General features: G+C 38.2%; 3 protein-coding genes across 8 annotated transcripts; all 3 read left to right on the top strand.

The window, feature by feature from the left end:
- The first annotated feature begins 2,441 nt into the window (after nt 1–2,441).
- Nucleotides 2,442–5,019, top strand: LOC137935067 (plant intracellular Ras-group-related LRR protein 5-like). The gene is made up of 3 exons (XM_068779709.1): nt 2,442–2,967; nt 3,650–4,563; nt 4,667–5,019. The coding sequence occupies exons 1-3, from the start codon at nt 2,442–2,444 to the stop codon at nt 4,820–4,822; spliced, it is 1,596 nt and encodes a 531-aa protein (XP_068635810.1). The 3' UTR covers nt 4,823–5,019.
- Nucleotides 5,020–5,840: 821 nt separating this feature from the next.
- LOC137934475 (eyes absent homolog) lies at nt 5,841–10,151 on the top strand. Of its 4 annotated transcripts, none has more exons than XM_068778837.1 (7): nt 5,984–6,054; nt 6,141–6,266; nt 7,626–7,930; nt 8,092–8,259; nt 8,444–8,537; nt 9,470–9,661; nt 9,732–10,151. In XM_068778837.1, the coding sequence occupies exons 3-7, from the start codon at nt 7,652–7,654 to the stop codon at nt 9,995–9,997; spliced, it is 999 nt and encodes a 332-aa protein (XP_068634938.1). In that variant the 5' UTR covers nt 5,984–6,054; nt 6,141–6,266; nt 7,626–7,651; the 3' UTR covers nt 9,998–10,151. The 4 variants fall into 4 exon arrangements, with proteins under 4 accessions (XP_068634935.1, XP_068634938.1, XP_068634936.1 ...); XM_068778835.1 differs by having other exon boundaries at nt 6,141–6,411; XM_068778838.1 differs by having other exon boundaries at nt 6,005–6,054; nt 6,149–6,411.
- A 2,365-nt stretch (nt 10,152–12,516) lies between these two features.
- LOC137934473 (protein LSD1-like) lies at nt 12,517–14,830 on the top strand. Of its 3 annotated transcripts, none has more exons than XM_068778826.1 (6): nt 12,517–12,619; nt 12,796–12,950; nt 13,476–13,589; nt 13,975–14,088; nt 14,251–14,360; nt 14,465–14,830. In XM_068778826.1, exons 2-6 carry the CDS (start codon nt 12,890–12,892, stop codon nt 14,498–14,500), a joined length of 435 nt encoding a protein of 144 aa, XP_068634927.1. In that variant the 5' UTR covers nt 12,517–12,619; nt 12,796–12,889; the 3' UTR covers nt 14,501–14,830. The 3 variants fall into 3 exon arrangements, with proteins under 3 accessions (XP_068634927.1, XP_068634929.1, XP_068634930.1); XM_068778828.1 differs by lacking the exon at nt 12,517–12,619 and adding an exon at nt 12,623–12,713; XM_068778829.1 differs by lacking the exon at nt 12,517–12,619 and having other exon boundaries at nt 12,738–12,950.
- Nucleotides 14,831–20,638: the final 5,808 nt, after the last annotated feature.

The raw sequence follows: 20,638 nt of genomic DNA, 5'->3' as shown, positions 1-20,638 counted from the left end.
TCAAGTAAAATTTTCATATTTTTTCAGTTAATAAATATTTTTAATTGATAATAAAAGGTGTTGTAAGATTTTTAATTAAATAATATATATTTTAATAATTTATTATTTTTAAAATAATGTGATAAAAATTATACAAATAAATTGTATTTTTAAACTCTAAAATAAATTTTTTGTATATTTTTTCAATTTCTAAATATTTTAATTTTCTGAATATTTTAAATCTAATTAGTATACTTATTTTATTTTATTTTTTAAATATAAAGTAATAAAAAGTGTAACGATAATTTTTTTAATTAATAAATATTTTTATTGATATTAAATGGTGTTAAATAAGTAAGAGTTAATTTTTTAATTGTTTATTAGATTTTTTAAATAATTTATTATTTTAGATATAAGGTAATAAAAATCGTATTTGATTTTTTATGTTTTTTTTTAAATTATTCTAAATTTTATCATTTAATGACATGGTAACTGACATGGCAAAAGACGTGGCGAAATAATGATGTGGCAGACCACGTGTTCATCTAACTTCTCTACACTAATGAAGTGGCAACATGTAAGGAATCAAAGCTTACGTGTTGTCTTTGACTGCACACATGTGCAGTAGACCGGTTAAAGTTATGTATTTTTCAAAATAATTTGATGACGTCGTTATTTTTTAAAATAAATTGTTTTAAATGATTATTTTGGTAAATTTTCCTAAACAATAAATCAATGAGGTTGAAGTTTAAGTTTCGATCGTTCAGGAGATGGACTGGACCTTGTTTTAGCTTTTGTTTTGTTTTTTCTGAGCATTGACTGAACACAAAAAAACATAAATGGCTCATTAGATTATGGAAACTTCTCTTGTTATCTCCGTAACCAGGGAAGTTTCTGCCGTTTTTCATGAATTTCTGCAGATAAGTTTGATGGCTTCATGTCATCCCACGTCCATTCAATTTTCTACTCGGCCAAGACAATCTGAATTTGGAAAAGGGCGATGGAGTAAGTTGGAGAGTCAAGCTCGTCCATTCTATTTTCAACCAAATCTTCCCTCCCACCTCCGACTGGCTTCGAGCTTAGTTTCTGTACAGAGAAAAACAACCCAGTTTGAACGATTCAACTCAGATTTCACAGCCGGGGCTGAATCTGTTCCGAATTGTTGTTACGATTGACGAAAGCAGAATCTGAGAGATGAACACTAAAGTAGAAAAATTGTCTCTCCCTTTACGCATTGATTTACTTTACTTACATCATCTCTTCAGCTGTCTCTCTTTCATGAATCAACTACCGTATCCTCTGCAACTTTTTAGAGAATAAATAGCTCATTATAACAGTAAGATCTGATGAGGAGATGCCTTGCCGAAAGGTTATCCAAGTGTTAATAAGATAGTTATTTCTTTTCTTATAACATAAATCCTAAGATTCATTTTGCCGAGGAGAATTCCATGTAGAGTTCCATCTATGGACGACAAACCCATGCTACAAAGCAATCACAGGTGGTATTGTTATTGGTTCCTATCAGGTCCGTATCAGTAATGGCCGGCTTCAGAGAAGAAGACAGAGAAGAGAGAAGAAAGAGGAAGGCAGTTAACCTTGAAGAGAAAGAAAGACAATGATCATCAAACACCCAAATGGGGAATGTTTATTCCCTCGTTGAATGCAAGTTACTGATTTTATCAGTATTCAACTCGTAAAAATCAAGCAAAGAAATTCTTTTTCAAGGTGTCTGAATCCATGTCCTAAGTCGTCAAAGAAGAACGATGGACCAGTTTGATAACTTGTTCCGGTAGGACACCCCTTATGCCTCATAAGTCCACCCACAGCCCCACTTGATCGATGCTTGTTTATATACTACCAGACGTGGCTCTGGGTCATCGACTCTGTCCATATCATCTAATAACTCAACTTTGATCTCACAATATCCTTATAAAATCATTTATGAAACAACAATGAAACGATGATGGGAGGATTGAAATTTTGAAATTCTTTACACTCTAAGGCAAAGCAGCAAATGGAACTCCTGGCTGCAGCAAGATGGTGTCAAGTTTCCATTCTTTGTCTTTAGAAGCAGAGCTTGTTTTAGATGTTTAGGATTTGCAGAGCGATTGCATAGTTTCCGAGATAGACTCACTGATGTGGGAAGGAGGGTCAAAGATAATTGTAGAATCATCACAACCTTCCTGGTCTCGTCTGTTCATCTTTCAAGCCTCTTTATTGTCAATATTTTACTCCTTCTAGAATAGATTTATTCCCATTCGGTCCTCAGAGACACATCAGAATCATTTGCAGTCTCAATCCGATTAAAATAAATTTTTTTATCATATTTTATAGTCGCTGTTAAGGAACGATCCAAGCATAAAAATATTTTATACTTCATTTTCACCACCTCGCCAATCGTCTGAGCAAAAACGAAACCCATTTCTCTTCTCGGCTCCTTTTTCCCATCATCAGAACCAGATATGGCGATATCCGGGCATCAGAATCTACCTGGGGTTGTGGAAGTGGTTGATGAAATCATGAAGATTATGAGGTCTTTGCCACCCAGACCGACGATTGACGACGTTGTTGCAGCCATATCTGTTGTCAAAACTGTGGATAGCGAGGAACAGGCCAAGCTTGATGAGATTTCGAAAGAACGGAAGCCGCCTGATGTGCCGGATGAGCTGTTTAGTATATTACAGGAGGTAAGGAAAAACATGGTTGTCTTGCAGGCCAAGGAACAGAGGAAAGAGGCTCTTCATGTGATTGAGCTCGATAAGAGCCTTCAGGCCTTTGACGAGCTCATACAGAGAACTTCTAGACTGGTTTCGGGTGATGCCCAGAATGAAAAAGATGATGGCTTTGGCGTTTCTGTGATTACAAGTGAGAGAAAGAGTTACATCACCGATGAGAGCTTTCAGAAGAAGAAAAAGGAAGAGACCCAAGAAGCCGATGCTCCAAAAGGACTGCCTCATAGCTCTTCTCTCAAAGTTTATCCTTTTCCAGGTACGGCTTTCCGTTTCGCAGGAAGGGCTTAATGGATTTTAAGGATGATTTCCAGAAAGATAACTATGTGGCCTTCTGAGGAAAAAATTTCGAGTCTCAAGAAACGAAAACCTCCTATTCCTTGACTGTGATATGAAATGATAAGTGATTGCTAACATCCATGGTTCTGAAATTCTTGGAATTAATGATTGTTTTTATCCAAAATACTGTGTTTTAGTCATAGTTTGACTTTCTGATTGAATTTGTTTATAATTTTTTTGAATGACCTGATTGAATTTATTTTGAACCATATGACTGGATCAGTTTTACAAACTCGCGTTTCTGATCCGTGTTTTAGTCTTTGTTTTTCTTTTTCTTTTTTTGTAAAAAAGAGTACGTATCCTGCCATCAAACCCGTGTTTTCATTTGATCTTTTTCTGACTGTCTCAGAGTTTCACATAGCCTTCTATGTTCATGAAGGATAGAAATGCTGTATATAAAAAAATTAATGTTTTAGTTAGAAAACTGTGCCCAGGTGAAAGCAGAAAGCAAGTTTTAGTTGACATTTTTATGTTTTAGAAATCTGTGGCTGATGGGTAGTTCTATGAGTAGTCTCTGGCTTCCATTCATGTGCTTTACTGTTTATATGTGATCTTCTCTTGCTTCCTCGATAACATCTGACCTGGTGTCCAATCTGTCACAGACAACAATGGAGATAAACTAAGTCTGATAAAAGTTGCAAGTGTAATTGAAACTACGGTTAAAACTGGAGCTGATGAGCTCAACCTGCAAGGCAAACTGATGGACCAGATTGAATGGCTCCCACAATCCTTGGGGAAATTATCAGGTATCACTGAGCTAAACTTATCAGAGAACCGACTCATGGCCCTTCCATCCAACATCAGTGGCCTGAAATGTTTGACAAAACTTGATATCCACTCTAACCAGCTCATAAACCTTCCTGAAGCAATCGGAGAACTCTCCAGTCTAGTTGATCTCGACTTGCATGCCAACCTATTGAAATCTCTACCCACTTCAATAGGAAACTTGACCAACATTGTCCATCTTGATTTGAGTTCGAATCAGTTATCTGTCCTCCCAGAAACTATAGGCAATCTTACAAGGTTGAAGAGATTAAATGTGGAGATAAACGAGCTTGGAGAACTCCCATATACAGTTGGGTCTTGGACTTCACTTATTGAGCTAAGGCTAGATTTCAATCAGTTAAAAGCTCTTCCAGAAGCAATTGGTAAACTTGAGAACCTGGAACTACTGTCAATGCATTACAATCGAGTTAAAGCATTGCCTACTACAATGGGTTCTCTTTCCAAGTTGAAAGAACTGGATGTGAGCTTCAACGAGCTAGAATCGGTACCGGAAAATCTCTGTTTTGCAACCAGTCTTGTCAAATTGAATGTGGGGAGAAATTTTGCTGACTTAAGATCTCTGCCTAGATCGATCGGTAATCTTGAAATGCTGGAAGAGTTAGACATAAGCAACAACCAAATAAGAGTATTGCCTGAATCCTTCAGGTTTTTGTCGAAGCTGAGAGTGTTTCATGCAGATGAGACTCCACTGGAAGTGCCTCCCAAACAAGTAGTCAAGTTGGGAGCCCAGGTATGTCACAATGGAGTTTCTTAATTCTGCTAAATCATTTTACTTCAGTTAAATGATGCATTTTCATCTGAGTGCCTTCATTTCTCTTCTTCTGAATTATCAGGCGGTGGTCGAGTACATGGCCAATCTCATTGCAAAGAAGGATGTGAGTCCTGTTGCAGTGAAGAAGAAAGGCTTCTGGTATTGGGTGTGCTCATTATTCCAGCCTCACAAAAAGACCCAAAATACGAGTGTCGTTTCTATTCCAATTTCATTCTAATAGCTATCTTACACTGTTTGTAAATGGGATCTGCTCAGACTATTTCCTTCCATGTTTCACAACAATCCTCTTCAGTATTTTATGAATCCAAATTGTAATGACTGTAACTTAGTTAAACCTGTCTCTGTAAGTCAAACGTCAGGATTGATGTCTTCTGTAGCTTTTCAACATGTAAAAACAAAAGAAGTATGATTTGGGTTCATGGTATCTATTCTGGGAGACTGTTCAATCTTGTGTGAGTGATAAAGATAATTCAAAAACCATGGGCAGGTGTAGACTGGGAGCTTTTTCAATTCAGCTGTTTTGTGAGAAAGGTGGAGGTTTCAAGATTTTTACACAGAAGAAGCCAGAAAGTTCTGCAGAACTCGGGCAGCTCTGTACTGATTAGAAAAAAGAAAAAGGAAAAAGAAACAGCCAACTACAGTGCAAAGACGTGGGAGCCGGATGAAGGGGAAGATTGGACCGGGTCATAATCTATTTGAAAACAATCTATTGTTTTTAATGATAAGATCTTATAATTCGAATCCAATACACGGTTTCACTATTAGATTCAAAATAACAGAAATATAAAATTTATTTTGATAATTGTATTTTTAAAATTTATACGTTTAACCATATCCCACATATTCATCAGAGCGAGGAAAGGTTCGATCCTTCCCTTCAAGTTTATTTAACTATCAATTACCTCAAGTTTAATGGATTTTATTTTTGAAATCAGTGTAGACTAGTTTGAAGCATTGATGGGTCTGAATGGGATTCGTAATATGTATGGAGAGAAGGCCTTAAAATTCAACACATATCAAATTTATTGGCCGTTCCTGGTGTATTAATCTGGCTAAAACAAAAAAAAATGAAGAAATAGCTTCTTCGTAAGATGACTCTTTGTTACAGCTTATAAATTCGGTACTAATATGACCTGAAATTTGTGAATTAAGGGTAATGCTATGATTGATTTCCAAACGTTTTTTTTTTTTTTGTCTTTAATCAATTTTTAATTGCTTTACTTTAGCTTTACGGAAATCGCACAAGGATTTTCCACAGTCGAACCACAGATTCTGTGAAAAGCTAAAACCTTCCCTTGTTGACGATCTTGTAAGTAGCTGCCGATGGGTTGGAACCATTCATAAAACCCATCAACGCCGCTGAGCGCTGAGGGCGCATGCTTGCCGCCTGCTGCGCCTGCTTAAATCGGTTAGCTCCGTGTAGTACCGATACGATCAGGCTGAGCTCAGGTAATGAGGCCAAGATGCTCGAGTTAAGAAAGTATAAATGGGTTTTATTTTTCTTTTGAATGTATTTGAATGATTCGTCGATGTAGGGCTACAGGCAACTGGTTAAATAGATGCGGACCTTCTGATGCTCTTTGGCTCCTTAGGGCTGCTGCTTCTGCCTCACCCTTTCTTTCTTAGTTCTTAACGGAGCACTCGCTTGGTGATAGTGAGAGGTACGAGATTCGTTTTCTAGTTCATCTCTCTTATCATAATTGGAAGAGCTTTACTGCGGAGCTTCAGAACGAGAAGTTTTGAAAGCACGACAACAGCCCGTGGAGAAGATAATTGCTTTCCTTCTGGGAAATTTAATTGGGAAAGGTTCTGTTTCTCATTCTGGGTCATTCTTTTTTTGCTTTCGTAATTTGACGCCGGATTCAATCGAATATCCTTCCTTCATTAGTATGCAATCGCTTCTGTTTTGCTGTTTATATGATGATTTTGCAAAGTAATGGGGCTCCTCAGTCGAGTTCGATTTACGTGTTCGCTATCCTCAGGCCTCAATGATCATTGGTAGTGTTTTGTTGTTAAAATTGATAGGAAATGTTCTATATTGTTGGTTGTAGTTGGCCTCACTTTCCGTTCTCAAGAATTTTGAAGCACGCCGGAAAAGTAATAATTATATAAGGGTTGTGATGATTCCTGGGCTAGGATTTCAGCCAAGAATGATAGAAAGTTTACATCAATTAAAGTGGGAAAAACTGCAGGTGTCTTGTATGGCACAGGAAGAAAAGACTAATGTCACAGAAACATATTTGAACTTCAGCGTTGGATATACCCTACAGTTGTTTAGGCCCTCAGGTCTTTGCTTCTTAACAACAAGAAAAACATGAAGAAAGTTAGAAAGATCCCACTTATCAACTCGTTCATTCAAATTGTTGCCAATTGACACTTGGGGCCTGTTCTAATCTTAAGGAAATCTTCTTACCTCTTCTAAAGCCATTCATGTTTCAAAAAATGAACACCTGAAGGAGTTTTGAGCTTGGCCTGGGAATCCTCTCCTGTGCTTCCTTGGTTAGCAATCTTCACCTTATTTTTCTTCTTTGACCCAATAAATGGCAGAATGCAGTCATTGAGTTATTCATTCTTTTCTTTGTTGCCTGAATCCAGAGCAGGACACTGGGCCACTGTCTCCAACACCATTTTTAGCCAATGACTTTTCTGTGCTTTTGTTCACCCAGTTGTCTCGAACCACTTATCTTGGGGATCTTGTAGTAGTTAGATATGTTGATACTTTTGGTTTTATTTGGCAAACTAAAGCACATACTCTTGTGTTGTTGGAGATATCATAGTTCTCATGACAATAATGGGATGTGTATTGTAGCTTAGGCCTTTGGCTCAATGGTCACTTAGGGAGGTTTTTAGTGTGAGGGTTTGGGTTCAAGTCTCTCCAGGGGATGAATGGGTGTCTGCATATGTAATCAACATTCAAAACACAATAGGATGTGTATTCAGATTATGGCATTCCATCTGAACTATTGAATTCTCATTTCTTTTAATGGTTTTAAGTTCTGATCTTTTGTAGTGATATTTAGGTTGCTTCCCTTCATCTTGCACCCCTATGCTGAAAAAGATTGAACAGATGGACCATTCGTCAGTTCAAACCTCAATCATTGATTGTCAAAAGGCAAAAGGTACTGGCCAGGATACTTCAGATCATAAGATGACTGTGTACATATGGGACATGGATGAGACACTTATATTGCTCAAGTCTTTGTTGAATGGGACATTTGCAATATCTTTCAATGGCTCAAAGGATATAGACAAAGGGAAAGAAATCGGTAGAAACTGGGAGAAATATATTCTTCAATTTTCTGATGAATTTTTCTTCTATGAGCAAGTGAGTAGCTTGTGGCAAACCTTCAATTTGATCCTGCTCTTTGAACTGTTTCATGAGTCTTTCATTTTCTCTAAGATTTTAATATCAGAGAAGATGTCCTATGTTAAAACGTTATAAAATCAGAGAAATTATCAACTCTTCTATGATCTGCTATAAACCAGATTGAGAATTACAATGAGCCATCCCTTGATATCTTGAGGGAGTATGATGATGCCAAAGACCTATCAGACTATGATTTCAAAAATGATGGCCTTGGTACCCCTTGTGATGATGTCAACAAAAGGAAGCTCGCATACCGGCACCGTATTATAGCACAGAAGTATGCAAAGGTACACATTAAGTTGTTGCACCCCTGACAATTATTGTTCTTCCTTCAAGTCTCTGGAATTTTTATATCCTGGTGATCAGTTGATCAAATACTACAGTAGCTTCACCCACAGATGTAGTTGTATGAATAAAAACTCTGAAGTTTGATGATGTGACTAATCAATCTTATCACTACCATTGCGGCAGGGCTTGCACAATTTCCTTGATCCAGAGATGATTACTCTATGGGAACAACTATATAACTTAACTGATTCCTATACAGATGGATGGTTCTCTTCAGGTATTAAACCATGAGTACAAGCTTCAATATGACGAAATTTGACTGTCATAATATAGATTCCTATTGGTGGATGAAATGTCCTGAATAAATTAAGAGTAAATTGCCTACATACCCCCTGAAATATTGCATACATACCTGCATACCCCTGAGTTTCAAATTGATAGGTACATAGTCCTATAATCCCATAAAAAATACGTATGTTTCCCTGCCATTAATTCCTTGAATTAACTCTTAACTATAGCAGATGAAAGACGAAAGTACTCTTCTAAATGTGATATTATGATCTTCTTATAACTTAGGTCTATGAGCAATGTTGTTGCACACAAAATGATGTGGGAGACTATTTAGGTGAATCTCACATGATTTCTGAGGATCCAATCAAGTGGGTCTCACAGCATTTTGTTAGGAACCCCTCCAACAAATCATGGGTTCCCTTTGGAAAAAAGTCATAATATTAATTTTATGAATGTATTTTATCTTTTTATGCCCTAGTAAGTGTTAACTAGGAAATTAAAGGCAGCTTATGTAGGTGTTTATATTATAGTCTTATTTAGGTATTAATATAATGCCCCAGGATATATAAATATTATTCCATATGTTGAGTTTTATGTCGGTAATCAACCCATTACTGCATGCTTGTTTAGGTTTCATCGTAGATCTGCTCTAGACATCGTACTATTTTATAGAAGACTGCAACTTTTGATGGTATGGAGGGTTTGCTGTCTATATATTCTCCAGCTACATCACATTGTGCTTTTCTTCATTATGATGGCATAAATTGCACTCCTGCTTCTTGTTTGAAAGGGACAAAGTAGACTGTATTCCTTTATAAACCTGGAAAAAAAAGAAGAAGAAAAAGAAAATACAGAGAGAGGGAGAGAGAGAGTGTGTGTGTGTTTCTTGTTCCTAATCCTCATTCTTGCAAAGTGTAGCTCGGACCCTCTTGCAGGAGACTTCAGGAAGACTTGGAATGTCAGATCCACTTATTTCACCCACGTGTGGCCCTAATGCTACAGATATAAAACACCAAAATGTCAATATTTTGGTTACTTCTGGTTCCTTGGTCCCCAGTCTTGTCAAGTGCCTACTCTTTCGACTCGATGACTTGATAGAAGCTCAAAATGGTTAGTTCCATATGCCTTAATTCCATTAAAAGAAGGAAAAGAGAGTTTCTGATAGTACTATTTTCTTCAGTCTACAGCTCATGGGAGGTGGGCAAACTCCAATGCTTTTCTTGGGTCAAGCAGCGGTTTGCTGGTGCCAATGTCCAATTTTGTGTAATTGGAGATGGTTTTGAAGAGTGCAAAGCTGCAGAAGCTATGGGATGGCCATTTATTAGAATCGATCCACGACCTGATGGTTTTCACAGGTTCCCTGGCCTAACTATGCAAATGGTGAAGCGCTATATGGAAGTCATATATAAGAGCAGTGCCACCACTGGAAATGATGTTGAGCAGTGAACTGCTGACAGCCTACTGTGTTTGTAAATTTGGGTTTTGCTAGCTTTTCATTTACATTCCATTTCCCTTTGTTCATAGATGAATGAAAATAAGCAGGGTATGTGTTTACTGGTTATGAGTATCCAAGAAAGTTATTTAGTATATATATACTCGTTGCTATAGTTCTCTTATTGTTGTTACTGATTTCACTACCTCTGGGCTACACAATATACAGCTCATGCAGTATCAATCACAATTGCCGGTGTCTTGTATTAATCTTGAGCAGAAAGTGAAGGAGTTGATAGTTAGAAAAGAAGAATGGTACTCATCAATCAATTCTTAGTTCAATTTACCCTCCAATTTCCCCAAACTGCACCCTGAGACTAACAAATCCCAACTCCGAAGTCCCTTCCCTCATTAGAAAATTCTACAATTTAAACCAGTAGGATAGGGACAGAGATGGATATCCGATTTGTGTTTGAAACCCCACCATACAACTCCACTCTTGAGATTTGACTTCCTTCTTACCAAAACCAAAGAATAGGACCTGAATCCTGACAAAGCTTATCAATGCTTATATAGCTTTATCAATCCTGACATCATCTCCAATCACGCGGAGAAAGAGAGCAATTCTGTGACAGAAGCAAAGAGAAGATGGGATGATTGCCTCTGCGTGTTTTCTAATGCCATTAATCCGACCTGCGTAATCAGGATAAGCTTCAGTAAGATAAGATAAGATGTTCCCTCCTGTTACGGACCAAATTGGTGATTAAGAGTAGCTCAGCGTGGCAACTGAAAAAGAAGCCGTTCTGCTCTTAACCGGCCGCCACACAATCGAGAAGGTGTTGACAGGGTTTTAGACGACTTTTTGGACAATTGGGGAAGGCTATTTCTAGTTTGCCGGAGCCACAAGTTTATCTCTTCAAGGATACGATAATATCAGTTAAACTAATTACAGACGGATCAACAAGCTGAGAGATTATTAAACTAGTTACAGACGGATTAATGGGGTTTTTTTTTTCTGATTTTCTAACAGATCGTCGACTTATAGCCCTAAGTCGCTGGTTCTAGAAAACTTTGGCGAATATCCATTTTGGATCAACAATGAACGCGGAGAAAAGCCTGCAAAGTACAATAAAAATGGTCCCACGCCTCTGCCACCTTCCTCTCTGTCCAAACATATCCCATCTTTCTTGTCTTTCTCCTCGTCGTCTTATGCTATTTTCAGGGAAGCACTTTGTACAGGAGAAGGGGGTGGAAGACAGGCTATAATTGGAAAGTTGAGCCAGAAAGAAGAGTTCCTCGAAACACAACTAAGAAAATAGGATTGGTGAGGAGTAATTTACTTTATGATTGTTTGTTCAATTGATGAAGAAAGGAATTTACAGCCATTTTTGTAGTTTTTCATGTGCAACAATCACAATAGGTGAAAACTGTGGTACCATCTCCTTCGGGACCCAAAATCTTTTCCGAGAAGTATGTTTCAGAAAAATATTCGGAGCCAATGGTCGTTTTGTTTTTCATCATACTTGGTGGAGGAGATTGAAAATAATTGATATTTCAGTAGCAAGCTTGGAAACGATTGGGCAGCATTGATGCAGAATGTCTCATTGCACAGGCAAAAGGCAATTCAGTCATTTGGGTGACCACACCAATATATTGAAGTGGATGGGATCCTCGACATGTCTATTTCAAAAGCGGCTTCTTCCCGATACATAGTTCAGCAGATTTGCTGCTACTCCAGCCTTGACTGTCAAAACTCAAATTACCAGGCTCCAATGTCACCCGCTGAATGGCCCTCCATGAGCTGCTGCTGCTGCATATATGGATTTCAAGAAGGCAAAGGCCATCGTTTCTGGTAGTGGGAAGGGATGGGATTCTTGATTCAGTGGGTCACTTTGTTGATAAGACAGGACATGAAAATTTATGGGGCACACTACTTCTCATGCTTTCTGGGTGTTTGTTTTTGTACAGTAAAAGATGAAGGGAGAAGAGATACTTATATCAAGCTCTGGTCTGACCACTCAAACTTGCTGTAAAGCTCCTTCGCGATAACTTCTTCCTTGTATACACAGAGTTTTCTCTGAAATAGCAACAGGCAATAGCTCTTCCTTGTCCGGCGTTGTCAATTATCGCAATACGAAAGCCTGTACAGTAAAGGCACGAGTACAAACATGTAGGGTGCAATCTCTTGCTTGGCATAAAAAACCGATGGGGACCAACTGTTGAAGCAATTATCAACTTTTACCTTCACCAGGCTCCATTTTTGGAGGATTTGATAGTAGTTTGCCGTGTACGTGGCCCAACCTCCACCCTGAAATCTGCAGAAGAGAGCGTGTGGTGAGTCGTGGGAAAAGCACGTTTACATCTCTTTGCATTACAGTAACCCATGCAAAGACAGAAGAGGAAGGCAGTCAGACGCAGACACTGACCTGACAAGGCTGGTCTTGAAACGCAACCAGTGTGAATCATAAAAGGGGAACAGCGTTCTGATCAACAACCACTCACCCAAAGCATGAAAAAGGAAATTGGTTAAAAATAAAAAAGAGAGAGTTATAGTTGTGTTAAATTTTCTCTCTCTGTCAAATTATCCACACAGCAGAGTTATACTTTCTCGCTGTCTCGTCGTCTGCTCTTCAATGGGTACCTGATCTTCAATGGGTTTTCGTTTTCTTAACTTTCCTTCTCGGTTTTAATTACAAATGGCCTTTTCTCTCTAGAATTCAGCTCATGGACGGTTGTTACTGGATATTACTAAATTTCTTCAGTTGCAGCTTTGTTTTCTGGGGTCTTACACTACTTTTGTTTTCGTCTTTCAGTTTGGTGGGAATGAAGGAGAGCTTGTTTACTTGATTTAGGTTTGTAGGCGGTGGAGGCATACGAAAAGGAAACCAAACGCACGTCAGAAAAGCAATGCCAGTTCCTCTGGCTCCGTATCCCACCCCTCCGACGCATTTTAGTCCACCCAATGGTGGTGAGTCTCATCGGTTGCTCTGGTTTTTTGGTTCGAAATTTTGTCTGAATTCTCGCCTCTTCTTCTGCTTTCTTCAAAATATGCCACACGTTCAAATCTGGCTCTGTTTGCAATGTGTAAAAGCGGTCAGTTCCTGACAAGATGAAACCGGTTTTCCGGAGATCCTTCCGGTATGTCTTTGGCCATCACCACACTGGTCTTCTTCTCTTCACACTGTCTCCTATATGAATAAATTCTTAGAGAATTTGCCTCTTTCCTTCGAGTGAGTTCGTCGTCTTCAAGACGGTGCGAATTATTGTTGGAAATTTTCAGATCTCCTCTGCTTTTGAATGTTTCTGCTAACGAGATTGTCTAACAAGAACCACTCATTTATGGTCTCAAAAGTATGCGTTAAAATGCTAAAAAGGCATATTTTCAGAAATCAGAAGATGGGTATCTGGAGATTCAATTTCTGGTCGTAACTTTTCTTATCTAATTTCTAAAAATGTGAGATGACTTTGACTAACCTTTATGCGAAACCCGTAGGTGTGCAGAGCCAACTCGTCTGCTCCGGCTGTCGGAATCTCCTCCTCTATCCGCTTGGAGCAACTTCTGTATGCTGTGCTGTCTGCAACGCCGTGACAACAGTACCACCTCCTGGTATGTTTTTGCTTAAAATTTTCTTCCATCTAGTTGGACAACTGGAAAGGAATCCAATATATCCTAAAAAGAGATAATGGGTCTGAGTTATTTACTGACAAATGATAGTGAATGCTTAATAAAATAAGGTTCAGCACAAGCTCAAGTAGTCCATGTTTTTGCTTTTTTTAGTAGTTTTGACAATTCTGTATCAGAAATCTGCTATTTCTTAAGGCCAGCAGCTACGCAGGATCATTAAGCAGCACATAGCAAGTTTTAATTTGGAGCACTGGTATTCTGCAGCACCAAACAAGCAAAAACTTATGATTGTTTAAAGATGACTGCAAGATAAATGACCATAGGTTTTTTCCACTACAAATCATCAAGCTGTTTTGAATTGGAACAGGAACAGAAATGGCCCAATTGATCTGTGGAGGTTGCCACACTCTATTGATGTACATTCGTGGAGCAACAAATGTGCAGTGCTCTTGTTGTCACACAGTTAATCTGGCTATGGAAGGTGAGAAATCAGAACCTTCATTACACCCAGAACTAGAGAAAAGAAAACAATCAACCAGCAAGGCTAAACTAAATCACTGAACCAACATTGGGAGCACTTCACATAGAGTAAATCAAATATTCAAGACAACCACCAGTTACTTACATCTTGTCTCTGTAACAGCTAACCAGGTTGCTCATGTTAACTGTGGAAATTGCCGTATGTTATTGATGTACCAATATGGAGCAAGATCTGTTAAATGTGCAGTCTGCAATTTTGTGACATCCATTGGGGTCAGTAATCAAATGACTTGTCTTTTATTTATTTAGATACTACATCTTCCCCATCTCCTAGACTTTTTTCATGATCTTAAGGTGTTTGTTTCTGGACCTCACAGGCGCCCCCAAACACTGAGCAAAAGTTCAATAATTGAGCTTCTGTTGATGGCAAGCATGGTTAAATCCATCTGCAAGGGATCTTCCTTCTCCTGTGTGCTGCTGAACCAGCTGGAAAAGAGGTGCATCTCTGGCTGGTCCACTCATATGAGTAAAATGTAAAGAAAAGCTTTTTTTCCTTTTTCTTTCCTCGGTTTCTTTTTGTGGTTGAATAAGCAGTTTTGGCTTGCTTGATGTGAGAGGATCCTTCTATGAGAGAATATCATCTTTGAATAGGTTTTATCTAATAATGATCCTTGCAAGGGGATTTGTGTTTTGTGTGGCACGACCATGAAATCCAGCATTTCATCAAAGTTTTCATCACTAAATTATCAATGATCATATAAACCATGTAGTCATGTGTATATTTAACTGCCTTCTTGTCTAGTTATGGAACTTTCTATTTGCAGAAGAATCCTTTTTCTTTTCCTTGAGAAAGGCAAGATAGAAGAATTCTTCAATCAGAGAACAGATCAGACAGCATGATTGGACATTTTCCCTTTTAATCTTTGTCGTGTGAAGTCCGTCGCTCCCGTCTGCAATATAGTCTTCTAGGCTAAACTGGTGTTCCTTAACATTTCATAAGCATTTAAGACTTGAAACTCATCTTTCTCAATCAGCCAGAATATCATTGACTACTTTCGTATCCTCAAATTGCAGCTACAGTCCTTCAGTCACTTTATCTGCACATATTTATCAAAAAGAGCGGAGTATCTAAATGTTAAGTACCTAGCTAATATTATCCAAAAGACTGGCTTATTAGGAGCAGAAAGCATAGATATTTAACCCAGAATCATAACATCACACCCACCTTCGTGAGCCGACGTCTACGGCAGCCCACTCTAGCGACGGCCTACTTTACATAGAGGTCGGCCTACTTTACATAGAGGTTGGCCCCTTCGGGATTCGAACACACGACATGGGAACCCGTTCTTTGGGATTCGAATACGCGATATGGGAACCCGTTTTAATACTAAATATTAAGCACTTAGTTAATACTATCCAAAAGACCAACCTGTTAAGAGTAACGTAAGGTATAGATATTTAACCCAGGACCATAATATTAAAACTTTGTTCTGATGCTAATTTATAGTGAAATTGAGGAATCTCAAGACAGAGAAACCTCTGAATACTGTAGTTGGAATTCGTTTATTGGGTTCTCTTAAAGATCAAAGATGGTTAAAAGGGTTGATCAAGGGCTTCATCGACAGCTGTTCAGCCTGAAAATTTCCTGGAAATTAATAAGAACCATTACTTCACTGCAAACTTTTATTTTCTCTGCACTCCATTTTCCAATGTTGCAGTTGAGAGAGATACAAGTTCCAGCAAGGCAGCAACCTGTCTTTCTCATCTTCTGTACCCACTGTCATTATTGATGTCTTCTGGTATAGGGTCAGAAGGATTTGTAAATAGCTAAGGAATACCGAGTGCTTCGATCAAGTCTCAATCACTTATTATCCTTCAGTAGCATCATCTGTCTATTTACTCCCATGTGCAGGGCGGCTGTCATGACCTGATCTAGAATGAACTTTTGCAGTTTTTGTTGCTTCATTTAATGGTTTGGCCCATTTCTTCTGTCGGTCTTACTTTTGTTATTGTGACTTCACCAAATTAAATCCTAGGAAATCTTATCCTGGAAAGCAGCAATCTCTTCTGTCATTGTTCATATCTCTATCGGTGCTGATTGGATAAAGGGGGAATCCATGATTTTGTTTGATCAAATTAAATGCAAAGGTAGAAAGGCAAAGCATGCTAATTAATCCTCGTTTTCTGCCTAGTTGGCCTTTAAAGCTCTCATGGTGGGTAAGAACCAAAGCCATTAAAGGATCATTCCACTATTTCTTCAATTGTGATCTAAACTTTGACATGCTCTCCTAGTATCAGAAACCATATAAAACAAGCTGGTCTGGTGTTCACTACTTTAAGAACTAAAAACAAAGCTGGAGTAAACAAACTGGAGGGATATACTGTTTTCTATAGAAATTATAAAACCAGTCTAGTAAAATCAGAACAATGAATTGTCATTGTAGTTTGAAGACGGGAAAATCTAAAGAACTGATTATCTTCCCTTGGGTTTAGGAGATTTTTATTGTAAATTGTATTTATCCTTTCGGTTTAAGAGATTTTTGTTGTAAATTGTATAATAAATACTACTATTAAATCAATACAAAAATGTGGTTCAACTTTAACGGAAAGCAATTTGTTTGCATGGTATCAAAGAAATACATTTTCTTCTCCTCCATTGTCGTTGCATTCTGACTACCACCACTCAAAATCTCTGTCATCTCTTCCTCTTCCCTTTCTCTTCTACTCGATCGATGTTCGACCCCATTGTTTGCAGTCTTTATCCCTCCTCTGCTCTGCACCAATCATCGTCGTCGTCGTTCATTCAACCATTTTTTTTAGAGATCAAAATCAAAAGACAAAGCGTGTACACGTCAAAGAGCTACAGTGAAAACTCGTAGTAGCCGAGCTTCCATGCGCCTCCGACAACTCCAGGTGAGCCTCCGGAATGGTGTTTCGATGTACCGCAATGACTGCCCAAGTGCAACTACCTCCGCTCCCAACTCTGTCAGTGCGACGTTGAAGACGAAGTGAGCCACACATGCGGAAGGAAAAAAAACTCACAATCGAGGACTGCCTACTCAATGTTTTTCAGTTCCAACTTACCGCCTATTTTTTGTACATCAACTCAGACAGATCAATCACTATGTATGGTCATGCGGCTAGCGCCCATCGCCTAACAACCCTTGCTAACCAAGCATGACTACACCAATCGTTATTGACCTCATCCATATCTAAGGTTTTGTTAGATTTGTAGCATCCAAGGGCACTTGGCTAAGTGATGCCCATCATTTAAACTCGTACGAATCCAACCAACCAACACAAGATTTCCTCCTTCTCATACTTCGGCAACACCATGGCTACCACGAGCTCATTATGCAACTAACGTCACCTCCAACAATCCGGTTTGGTTACTTGATAGTGGAGCATCTCACCATGCCACAAAAGACTTTAGCAACTTATCTCTCCATATACCTTATACAGGCTCTGATGATATTATGATTGGCAATGGCACTCGTCTCTCCATCACTTACACCGGTTCTATATCTCTTTCAACTCTCACCACTATATTAACTTTTAATGATGTCCTTTGCATGCCAACCATGCAAAAGAACTTAATTTTTATATCTCAATTTTGCACTACTAATAAAATTTTCGTTGAATTTTTCCCATCTTCCTTTCATGTGAATGATCTTTCCATGAGGGCAATCCATTTGATGGGCAGCACTAGAGGAGTATATGAGTGGTTGACTCATAAATATGTCTTCTCCAATTTTTGCTTTCTCTCAAGTCAAAACCATATCATCCAATTGGCATCATCAATTAAGTCATCCTGCTCTTCCTATTTTGACACATATTCTTTCTATCGATCATTTAAAATTTTCTACTCCTATGCCAAAAGAGTTTTCTTATCATGTATATCTGTGCAAAAAAAAATCATAAGATGCATTTCCCAACTTCATCTTTTATCTCTACACAACCACTTGAAATTATTTTTTTCTAATTTATGCGCTTCTTCGGTTTTCCCACAAGATGATTTCAACTACTATGTCATTTTCATTGATCACTATACCAAATACATATTGTTTTACCCACTCAAATAAAAATCTGAAGTTTAGAAAGTTTTTCACTATTACAAAGCCATTGTGGAAAATTACTTCTAGATAAAAATTATCACACTCTATTCAAACAATGAAGGAGAATATATGGGCCTTAAAGATTACCTTTCTTTAAGTAGCATCTTTCACCTAACCACTCCACCCCATATACCTGAACACAATAGCTACTCAGAAAGACAACATTGTCATATTGTTGAAACTAGTCTCACCTTACTTTCTCATGCCTACCTTCCAATTACCTTTGGGTCTCATGCCTTTGCCATAGTTGTCTATTTAATAAACATTATGTGAACCCCTAAGCTCAATCTATCATCTCCTTATAAGTTAATTTTCCACCAAACTCCAAATTATTCTAAAATAAAGATTTTTGGTTGTTTATGTTATCCTTGACTTTGTCCATATACATCTCACAAACTTGATCAAAGGTCTAAACCATATGTATTTCTTGGTTACTCTTTATCTCAAAGTGTTTCCTTATGTTTTGACCCATCTACTTCAAAAATATTTGTTTCTCGTCATGTCAAGTTTGTAAAGTCAATATTCTCGTGCACCTCCCTCAACAATCACCTACCTTGTCCCACCTCCACCACTATAGATATTTGGATTCCCCTTGTGCTTACTATTTCATCAATTTCGTCACCACAACACTTCTAACACTCCACCTCAAGGGTGCCCTCAAGACATGCCTCTTTCTAATGATAATTTACAAACCTCTGAGACACCAACACATCACACAGAAACTGAGCAGCAACCACGACTCATCCAACAATCACCAAATGCTACCCATCCATCCATCGAAACCCAATCTACTACCCAACATCGCATGACCACTCAAGCCAAAAACAATATCTATAAACCCATTCAAAAACTCAACCTTTACACCCACCTACCATCCCAACCCTACCGTGAACCTACCTCCATGACTCAAGCCCTCAAAGATCATAACTGGCATCGAGTTATGTCTGAAGAATATGATGCTTTTGCTTGTAATGGGACATGGGAGTTAGTTCCTCCTGATGGTATCACTAATCTTGTTGGTTGTAAGTGGATTTTTCGAATCAAAAGGCACTCTAATGGGTCCACTGACAGATTCTAAGTTCGTCTTGTGGCCAAAGGATTTCATCAACAACCAGGTGTAGATTACCATGAGACTTTTAACCTGGTTCTTAAGCCCACCACCATGAGACTTGTACTTAGTATTACAGTTAGCAATGGTTGGTCCCTTTGTCAACTTGATATCAACAATGTCTTCCTTCAAGGTTGGCTCTCAAAAAATATTTATATGGCACAACCTCCGGGTTTTGTTTATTAAAAACATCTAACCTATGTTTGTAAAGTTCATAAAGCTATTTATGGTCTCAAATAGACTCCACGGGCTTGGTATCATGAACTTTGTTAATTTCTTGTGGGTTCAAGTTTCAAGAATTTTCACTCTAATATTTCCCTATTTACTCTCAATACTAGCAAGCATATTTTGTTTCTACTGGGTTATTTCAATGGTATTATTATTAATGGTAATAGTGATGACCACATTTCTCAATTTGTTGATTGCCTCTCTCATCATTTCTCTCTAAAAGATTTGGGTTCTCTTTCTTACTTCCTTGGAGTTGAGGTTTTTCACATCGCAATGACATATTATTCTCTCAACGCAAATACATCCAAGACCTGCTCAAAATGACTCATATGGAAGATGTTAAACCTATTCTCACCCCATTACCGACAAAGTTTTCATCACTCACTATAACCTTAGGCTCTCCACTTTCTGATCCATCTCAGTTTTGTGAAGTAGTTGGCAGCTTACAATATCTTTCTCTCACTCGACCTGATATTTTCTTTGTTGTCAATAAGATGTCCCAGTTTATGCATCAATTGACTGGCGAGCATTTGGTACTTGTCAAACAAATTTTAAGGTTTTTATGTAGCAAATTGGATAATGAAGTTCTTCTACATCGTAAGTCTCTAATATCTCTACATGGGTTCTCAAATGCCGATTGAGCTAGCAATAAAGATGATTACTCTTCCACTAGTGCCTACCTTGTCTATCTTGGGCATAATCTCATTTCCTGGAGTTCAAAGAAGCAACACACTGTTACTCGTTCTTCTACTAAGGTCAAGTATCGATCAGTTGATGCTATTGCTACTAAACTTCTGTGGGTGTACTCTCTACTTACTGAACTTGGTGTGACTTTGTGATCTTCTCTTATTGTCTATTGGTGTCACTCAATTAAACTCGAACCCCGTATTTCACTCCAAAGTAAAACATTTAATAGTTGATTATCACTTAATCTGTAATCAGGTTCAATCTAGTCTACTTCAAGTTGCTCATATTACTTCTCCTGACCTACTTACTAATTTTCTTACAAAGCCTCGCTTATCTTGAGGCAGCATAAAGAATATTATCTTCCCTTCAGTTTAGGAGATTTCTATTGTATTTATCCCTTCAATTTAGGAGAT

This window comes from Aristolochia californica, unplaced genomic scaffold, assembly GCF_029961685.1.
Source record: "Aristolochia californica isolate CCGP_79_NKW_82.1479 unplaced genomic scaffold, dmAriCali1.0.hap1 SCAF_6, whole genome shotgun sequence".
Lineage (NCBI taxonomy): Eukaryota > Viridiplantae > Streptophyta > Magnoliopsida > Piperales > Aristolochiaceae > Aristolochia > Aristolochia californica.
Note: the sequence above shows the minus strand (reverse complement) of the source record. Positions and strands in the feature narration are given on the sequence as shown.